The sequence below is a fragment of the Anneissia japonica genome, unplaced genomic scaffold (assembly GCF_011630105.1).
Source record: "Anneissia japonica isolate Jap-2015-1 unplaced genomic scaffold, ASM1163010v1 scaffold287960_len3192837_cov198, whole genome shotgun sequence".
Classification (NCBI taxonomy): Eukaryota; Metazoa; Echinodermata; class Crinoidea; order Comatulida; family Comatulidae; genus Anneissia; species Anneissia japonica.
This window is the reverse complement of record NW_022712725.1, coordinates 96,774-106,964: the sequence shown is the minus strand read 5'-3', so window position 1 is coordinate 106,964 and position 10,191 is coordinate 96,774. Positions and strand designations below refer to the sequence as shown.

The 10,191-nt window shown below is 34.1% G+C and overlaps 1 protein-coding gene across 6 annotated transcripts in view; it reads right to left on the bottom strand.

The window, feature by feature from the left end:
* LOC117108003 overlaps window positions 1-10,191 on the bottom strand; it is a 44,210-nt gene that overhangs the window by 6,783 nt on the left and 27,236 nt on the right. For 3 of the 6 annotated variants that reach the window (XM_033249821.1, XM_033249822.1, XM_033249826.1), the window contains 3 exons: window positions 3,905-3,969; window positions 1,969-2,091; window positions 415-527 (listed from right to left, as the gene is read on the bottom strand). In XM_033249821.1, coding sequence (XP_033105712.1) covers window positions 415-527; window positions 1,969-2,091; window positions 3,905-3,969 — 301 coding nt within the window. Of the gene's footprint in view, window positions 1-414; window positions 528-1,968; window positions 2,092-3,904; window positions 3,970-4,638; window positions 4,668-5,931; window positions 9,526-10,191 lie in introns of those variants that run through there. The other 3 variants (XM_033249824.1, XM_033249820.1, XM_033249825.1) reach the window with 3 other exon arrangements.

Below are 10,191 nucleotides of genomic sequence, written 5' to 3'. Positions count from 1 at the left end.
AAACTATGCCTACTCAGCTTCGTGTAGAAAATTAGACCAGACAAGTTTTTCCATGGATTGCCACACGAAGCTAAGGAGGAAAGCAATTATTTTGAGCACTCAGTTCACATGGTTTTAGATTATAACAACCCGGTATTAGACTCAATCAACGTTGTTGTTTAATGAAAATACGTTGCATTATGGTTTGTTTATTGTTATAGTTTATTGTTATAGTCTTTTTACTTATGGTTGCTCTGAAAAGGGCCGTTTGTTTTGAATATTTTCGGGGTTTTTGATGATGTCATCGTTGATACGAGGTGTACGTAAAACCGAAGGTTCGTACAACTGGGGTACGTAAAAACGAGGTTCTACTGTACTACAAGTAAAGGGTAGATATGTTCTACAAGTAATAACTATGTATCATTTATAGCTTACCTCCCACTAGAATTTAAGAATTTTGATTTTTCCTTTTCCAATTCACGCAATTCTTTTCGTGTTTTAACTTCTGTCTTGAAGCAACTTTCACTTAACTTTGACTGGTTCACACACTATAAATGAAAAAATATATCGGTGAATATAAAAGTTTGTGGTATTATGTACTACCTCTCAGATTGAAAGTGTGTGTGACAGGAGCATCATAAGACCAAGATGGGAGGGATGGCAAAAAACATCATATCACATCATAGCTATAACATTGATAGTTATACCTATGACACACACGCAGGTGAACGAGATGTATGGGATGTAAGAACACCATGGGTCAGTAGTTGACTCACACACAGGCAGACAAAATGGGAGGGATGAAAAGAACATAATGTTTGATGTAGATTAAATATGCAGATGGACAAAATTGGAGGAATGACAAAAAACATCACAGGTTGATAGATATGAATTAAACAGACAGCTGGACAAGATGGGAGGGATGGCATGATCATCATAGATTGTTAGATAGGACTCATACACAGAGTTGATAAGTGCTGATGTGGCACACTCACAATAGTGCTGAGAGGCCGGGGCTTATAAGGAAGGTGTCCCGAGGCCCAGGGCAACAGGGACCTGGGATGCTATGTAAAAAATAATAAAATAAAATAAATAAAAATTATTAAATGTATACATTCTTCCAGTATCATTTATGTGTTTTTCCTACAAGACTCGTAAATGAAGCTGATCGTTTATCGAGAAAAATATATTAAACCATTGGTGGATTAAGGAGGGGGGAGAGGGGGTGCCCTTCTCCCTCCACCCAAATTTTTCAAAATTTTAACAAAAATTGTGAAAAAAAGAAAATTCTACTCAAAAAGACAAAATGGGGAATTGGCCAGAACAATGTAGGTTGATAGACGCTATTATATACCGCATACATAGATTCCAGGCATCTGATTGGTTAAAAAGTGGGTAATAACTTCAACCATCACTCACATGACATAGGTTGAATGATAGTTCATAAAGTTACTGGGGAAAAAATACTATCACAGTTAATGATAGTACTTTTTTTCAATGTAATCTCTAGGCCCCATTTACCTCGCTTTGTAATTTTTGGCACGCACTGTGTGACAGCAGAGGACTGACTCTTACGACACCAGATAGATGGTAAAGTTCAACTGAATCCATTAACCACTGGATTGCTCATAGTAGAGTGGCATCTAAGCTTAAAAAGCACTTGTAATCGAGAAAATTCTAATTTTAAGTTTAAATTTGCGTATAGCCTCCCAAAGGTAAGACTGTATACTATAAAGGGCAGTCTAGCCATGGGAGCTAAGCTTCCTGGGATGTAACATTTCATACTTTTTGTCAGGAGTTTTAAATGCAATTTTAAAATGTTTTAGCAGTAAGACAATATTGTTATGTAACTGGAAGATGTCACTGTACTGCCTTCAACCTTATTACAAAATGTCTTATATTTACAGTGTAGACTTATTTTAGATATATTTTTGGAGTGCTACAGTCTCTTGTCTATCATTCTTTATGTATAGTTATTTAAAATGGTACCTTGTTGTGGCCACTCGCACTTTTATGGTTGTCAAAGTCGGCACGTTTGTAGAATTGCTGATTACAGCAATCGCAGTAGAAATTCACCTTTAAGTCAGCTAATGAGTCATGCTTACCAGCAGGTGCAGTGAAGACTCCTTCACCTGTAATATAACTACTAAGAGGTTGGTTTTAGATTTTTAGACTTACCATGTATTCTCGCGTATGTTAAGGCTTAAAATAGCAAATTTTGATCGAAAACCAAGGGGTCGTCTATACGTGCAACAAATACAGAGTTTTTGTTTTTAAATCTTGTTCGTTATGTACAGATCGTCCATAAACACACAACTTCACTACTGAAACGATGCTACAATACAGTAGGCCTACTAGTACTAGTAACTCTAATAGTATCAGGGATGTCACCAGCTTTTTGGAGTGCCGGTCGGGGGGGGGGGGCTTACTGTAGGCCTAATTAAATTCAATAGTTGACATGCTTTGTTTTAGATTAAAAAATAATAATGAACAAATGCCGGCGATAAAGCGTCGATCCGACTGTACCCAGCCGCATTGTTTGCCGTAATTTCACATGTTTGACGATTACCACGTCTACCACGATGAATGTGTATGTCACTGATTCATGTGCACTCATTTATTTATTTTTTGTCCATTTACACATTATATATCAATTATAACTAAAAGTGAAAAACTTGAAAATGAAAACAAAGTAAAGAAATAAAACATAAATCAGGTTTCGTAAATTTTTAATAATCTTCCTGCCCCGGATCATGCTCTCATAATAAAACACTTGAATGTTCACAATTTCAACTTTAACCGTTGAATGTGTACAGCAACCGTGTCATGCCAGCCCACGACGTTCGCTATGACTCAACTGGGCCTAGGCTGTTCAGTTAGCGATGAATAGCAGGGCAGTGCAGTATTTTGTTACAATTAACATAACCACGGAAACATTTATTGTATTCTTCTTGTCTTTATCTATCAATTTAGCTTGTCTATTGTGTTTAGGTAAACTAATTATTTTGTTACAATTTGTAAACTGTTGAAATAATAGTGGTGGTCAGGAGCCTGTAAATCCTGGTCGGAAATGTCGAGTGATGGACGGGCCCGTCCACCGCCAACCAGCGTGGTGACATCCCTGACAATGATGTTATATACTACAGTAGTTGGTATAGGTTTACATCAAGTTTATTAAAATGCTTGCTATGCATGAACTAAAAAAATATTAATATCGCCAGTATCCACAAAGAGGCGGCTCATGGCGCTTGATATAAGAAAATGTAGCTCAATCAGTGACTCTTCACCTGTAAGGATTTCATTTCATTTCTTTAGGCACGATGTCCATTAAACGAAAGGGGACTGAATGAACTAGTTCACCGGGGTAACACTCCTACACTTCTCGAAGGACGTACTGGGTTCTTTAAAGCACACACGAGCACAATGCTTACACTGGGCCTACGGTTTAAAGTCCTTATCCGAGAAGACTTGTTCCATCACCACTGGCGAATGAGCCGTCCGAACCAGCACCAATATTATAGCTGAAGCTTACGGTGCACCTGACTTAACCGCTCGGCCAATCAACTAACTCAGTTCATATGTACTACCCAGGAAACTGGTACTAGCAACTCTCGTCCTACAAAGTCTGTATGAACCTGTGCACTGAGGTATTCCCCTACTCATCTTGAATAATGTACTGGTTTCACACAAGCCAACCAGAACCACCAGAACAATGAGTCAGCCTGCCACTGGATCTTTAGCACCTACATTAATGATGTAGGCTGTGGAGCCCCTGCCTTCAGTGGCGGATTCAAGGGGAGGTGGGAGATTCAAGGGGGACTGAGCCACAAATTTTTCAAAATTATAAATAAAAATGGAGAAAAAAGAAAAAGATTTAGAAGGTTGTGCACCTTCAATAATAGAGTAAACAAAAAATGACAAGACTCACTTCAGATTTGACTTCCGTTGCTGCTGTTGTTGGACCATTCCCCACTGGTTCCATCACATGATCTATTCATAGGAAAAAAAAAGCAATGCGTAAGAAACGCATAAAACTGAAGTTGAATAAAAAATTCAGTTACAACCCACACCATCCAGCCAATGCTAAGTGCCAAGGAAGCATTTATTTTAAAAAAAAAATCAATGACAAGTATTTTTATTTTGCATGAATTGACAGAATACAAAGACATGAATAAAACACAAGAGTTAACACAGTGCAAACTACTACTGTTAAAATTTTAGGTTGTGCTGCTGTATATAATACTGTCATATCTGCCGTGGGTTCATGTCTCAGCAACTCATATTAATTTGATTAAATATAAAAATCACTGTAAAATATCTTTTGAAATGGAAAATAAATGCATTCATATAAAATAAGCAAACTTTCACTCCATGAAAAGACACAAGCAAACCTTGTTGGGTACAAGGTTGCAGATATACAATATGCTGACAAGCACACCCTACATACACACTCACTCATTAGGTTGATGTTAATATCAACTTTTCTACCCAATTATATGGAGATAGCGAGCTATATAAGGAAAATCTATGTAGTATATATACATATATATAAATATACAGAGAAAGAGTGAGAGGAAAGTCTAGTTTTGCAAGATGATCAATGTATACACAATGTTATGGGAGTGTTTAAGAAAGACTACTTTGGTTTTCAATGATTACCCTTCAATCATCTTGAATATATAATGCTTCTGTGAACAAGAACAAAGAAGATATTAATATTCATAGCTGTCATGGTCTCATCCAATCACCTTCCTGTTGGGAATGAATATTTACGATAGTATTTAGGATTAATGGAAATGAAACAGCAGAAAGTGATAGAGGAGGCACATACTTAAGCAGATTATGAGTAGTGGTAGCGGAGTTCAAGGTTCACTGAACATGTACCGTTCATGCATAGAGTATACAACACACACGCACATACACACCCCCACACACACACAGGCATTCTTTGGTGAGTTACAAACTAAAGAAAGTAAATGGTGATCACAAGAATGGTAGATGTAAGAGACTGGATTTAGATGCAAACCAATGTGGTAGTAGAAAAACAAAGACAAACAGAGTCTTAGATCTCTATATTACCAAATACATAATGAGAACAATTTCATAAGCTTTGATTTAAAAGATATGATTCAATTTTAGAAAGTGGAGATATTTGCAAACAATTATGATATATTAAATACAAAATTAAAATGCTTTCCATAGCTTGTGATCCAGTCTATTAATCATTTCTGTCAATTAATTATCTTTCTAGTAAGATGTAATAACTCATCTGAACCGGAATAGGAATTAGTTAATTAGTTTTTGTTGCAGGAAACATAAGACATCTCGCGTTCTACAAAATATGTGGTGGCAATTATATCTGTGCATCGAACATTCGGTATAATTTGTATCTCTCACTTAGGTTAGTTTTGCCATCCATTTGTTGTTACTAGTTTAAATTAGATTACCGAAGAAAAATTCTTTAAATATTTTTTATCAATTGAGTTTTCATAATTTGACAAATTTGTTAAACGTATAAAGCAAAAATAATTAAGCAGCATATTTTGTATAATTCTACAAGCAAATTACATCTTTTAGCTATTAAGGCAGCTTCATTAAAGTAGCTTCGTTAAATGAAATTAATGTGCATGTCAGAATAAAAATTAACAACCAAAAATTATTAAACCTGCCTAATCCCATCTATAAAACTACTTATTTGATCCTAATTACTAATTTGAATAAAATCTTTTTATTATCTTATGTCTTTAAATAAATTACTATCCAAGAATCAAAACTGAACATGTCTTCATCAAAATGACAATAAAGAATTAAAGGATAATTGTTATTAATCTCTTACAAGTTCTTTGAGGGTTAGTAGGTTAAAGTTTAAATCGCATGCTCCAGTAAACACTACAAAAGCTACGATAACACTTAGGGCATGCATATCATTCAGTGTGTTGCATCAATAGGTACCGAATTATGAAATAAATACTAGGTTTATAATCAACCTTTCTCGGTTCACTGCCGACACAATGTACCTGTGGCGTAAAAAAAACACATGTTCTCGGTTTACCATTTATGCAATTATGTTTCCATGTTTTGCAAAAAAACATGGCCAACATTCACCTTACTTAAAAGTATACTGTAGATAGTAGAAAAATAAAAGAAAACAACAATTATGAACAGAGGAGTAATAGTGCAGATTCAGAATGTGATATTAGTTAATCAGTTTCTTTGAAAATCTAACAAAAAAGCCAATCCAACCAAACTGGTTGAAACTTACCTTTTAAGCTACCATCAAAGGACATCTTTGACTTGAAATATTTTTTTATTTAAATATATTTAAATTAATTTATTTATTCACACAAACACTCTGTTGTGTAAACTAACAAATTATGCACGCTAGTATTCATTAACCATGTAAATAATTAGAAAGATTCTTGCAAGAAAATAAGAATATTGAGATGCAACAGATAATTAATGTTACTAAATTTCATTTAAAAAAAACTACACTTAATAAATCAATATGAAGGAAAATAGGTTGAATAAATATAAGATAACTAACACTCTTTGCCTGTTAAAAAATTAGGGTACAACACAACACAAACACTGATGAAGGAAGTACTATCTATAATGCCTCCTTACAGTTACCTTTGGCCTCACCTGCTACTAACAATAATATAAAATAAAAGGGAGCATTCGATTGCAGTAAAATGTAAAACATAATGACGTCACTAAGAAATCATCTGCGCTTGCGAGAACATTAAGTTCTCCTCGTCGCATGGATTCTAGGACGCAAATTGACCAAATGTAAGCTGTGCAGAGAACGTAGGACGGGCATGCATGAGTGAATCTTTTTTAGCGTTGCACTGTCGCGCCAATCGAAACCTCGCTAATATAAATAGTACCCAAACCATTGCATAATGATCTTACTTCAAACCACACATGGAAAGGAAAAAATTACAAATACAAACATATATTGCTGACTGTTTGAGTATGTGAACTAAGGGTAATCAAGTAATTTACACCCATATACAGTATATATATATATATACACACAAACATGCAAGGTTTTGTTAAACAGAATTTGGAAATGAGCCTTACACATCATCACCTTATATCTTATATATAATTATATGTTATATATATATACAAATATATGTATATAAATTTATATAAATATACAAATATATGTATATACATATATATTAGAATACACAAAACAATAAATGATCTATTTTAATGATGATAGGCTAAAAATAAATTGGATTTTCAGTAATGCAAGAAAATAAAAAGAATGGAACTTAACTAACTGATGAAAAACAAGTAATATATAACAATGGAGTGCAGGGTTTAGTATTCATAGTTTTAGTAGCAGAATCAATGCAACAATCTTTAAAATACATAAATAATCTACAGGGGTTAAAAAAGCTGACGAGCAAATCAAAATTATCAGAATATTATTTTTCATAAATGAGTGATTTTTAGAATGCTACAGAACTAAAATTATATTGAATATTGATGAAAAAATAATTAAAAATATACCTAATCATTACATATATTGAGGAATTATGATTGGTTGGTTGATTTGTCAATCAATCAATTGAGAATGGAATTTTTTTTATAAGAGTATTCTGTATTCCATTTTGCTAACTACTTTTCTTTATGCACTGCACAAGCAAGTCAAATAAATAAACAACCAACCAATCAGAAAACAACAACAAGAAAAAGGGGTGCTTCCTCACCAAAACTGCAATAAAACCAGTCTTATATCGTGCTACTAAACATGAAAATTGGAAAAGATCCCAAAGAAATTTGTAATAACCCAGATCTATGCACACGTTAACAAACTAGGAGCATGGGATTGGAAGGCAAACAAAGCTCTAGGTCCATTCACTAAATTATTATCTCTTCACATACAGGGAATATAGTGGCTTTGAGTTGTTTACCATGGTATATTTTCTATTCCATAGTTTTTATCCACCTTTGTTAGTGCTCTGTCTCAATCCACCTACCCAAGTGCCCGTACCCCTTTTACCTTTTACCAACTACTGTAAAACACCCTGTTGGTAATGTTTCTGTGGCCTCAGATTGTCCAAAAGATGCACAAGAAAATACTAGTCAACCCCTGTCCATTAAATGCACAATACAGAACATAAAACTAATATAACGTAAAACATATTTTTCAAAGTAAGATTAACTACTAAATAATAGTTTGACACTATATTTATTAGCAATTTAAATATCAAAGGAAAAGAATGAGTGAGGACGAGATTGGACAAAAGTTAACAGAAAATTAATAAGAAAAGTGTATAAAATAAATAATAATCAACTGAACATAACCACAAATGTAATGAAAACTCATCTAGATGATTGCATGTTAAAGTTAAAAATGATTAAAATAGATTAGCATAAAACTATGAAAAAAAAAATGAATATGTATAACCACAGTTTACAGTCACAATTTGCACCGGCCCAGGATCTGAATTGTTTGGGTCAATTCAAATTTTGGCCAGCTTAACAATTATATTGTCAAGCATATTTTGTGACTCCTGTGATCTACTGAACAGAAGCCAACCTCTTTAAACTCCTTTAAATACCAGTACAGGATCTGATTTGGATGATGATAAGAACAGTTTTATCAACAGGGCAACAACTTGGGTCAGTTTCTGCTAAGCTTTCACATCAACTGAATGACAATTCAATGATGGACTACAGTATTAAAGGCATGTAGTAAAGTTGTACATATCCAGTCAGCACATACAATGGGCACATTTGTCAAGTAATAGTTATAGGAAATATGTAAAAAAAAAACATGGCTTATGCGAACAATAGATTACAAAACATAGTCTACATTGCAATTTTGTCATGTAGCCAAGGTCTTTCTAACTGGGGAGTCCAATATGAATTGCACTTCATCTTCATACGACCACATACAATGTAGTGCTCCCTCATCTTACTTTTAATGAAACCCTCTGTAAGATGACATTGCCACACTGTGTCTTGGTGATAGCATAACTCTACTGATCAAGCAATACTAAGTTAAATTTGAATGGCATCCAGGTGGAGTAAAACACTTATCTTTTGTATTGTGAAAATTTTGTATACCGATTATTTACAATTTCCTAAATCTCCGAAGTTTCTTTTTTATGGGGTCACATATATTTATTACTATTAGCAGGAGATCATAGGTCTGAAGTCAAATTGAACATTGAACGTTCTTTGTGCTAGCTTGATTGCAGAACAGCTAAGTGGCCCTGATGTCAAGAACAATAAAAAATAAATTTAAATATGAATCCAAAAAGTGCCAATACAAAAATAAAAGTGCTGTGAATATTAGATGTTAAATAAAGTGCACTTTTAACTTTGTTCTTGAAATAAGTACAGTTAAGCGCAGTTGAGTCATATGTTAGTCTAAAGAATTCCAAAGACAGTCGAATTTAAGATTTGAAAGCTTTTGATGTTAGGTTCTTGAAGCTGTCATTGACAGGTTTATGGCAGAGATTGCAAAAGAGGCAAATTATGCTTTAAATAATAATTAATAATTACCAAGATCAATAATGTTAGCTGTAAACGAAACAAAATTATTCATTGCCATTGCACTGTAAAAATATATTTTTATTGTTCTTCTGTTGTGGTGTATGTTAATATAGTATGTATTTGTTATTTATCCCCCATATTTATTTATGCAAAGGCTTACATTCTTGGTCTTCCCTCAATTACTCCCAACTTATCTGATTTCAAACTGGCCAAAATCACAAAGATTTGACGTAAGTTACTGGGCACTTACCCACTCCCACTATTCAGCCCTAGTTGGAGGTTTGTCAAATATGTCACAATGCTGTGGTCCAGATGAGTTATACCATATATAATAATATGGATCCATGGTACACTACAATGATATGACTATTGGGAGGGGTGCCTAACAATAACATGGATGGTACAAGGCGCGATGGCATTATTTGGGATTGCTACTTTACAGTGGCATGGCTAAAAAGGTGGACTGCAATGGCTGGGATTTTGGTGCTACATTGTAATACCAAGGTTTCCGTCGTACATTGCAAAGTTAGATTGTTTATTAAGTGATGGTAACAACCTTACTAAGACTAATACCCAATTCACACGTACAAAAATCTTACCAAATGTAACAAAATGTAACCAAAAGTAACATTTTACGGCACGTGTGAAAGTACCTCCGTGTAATATCCTTGTAAAATCTCGGAACGTCTCGGT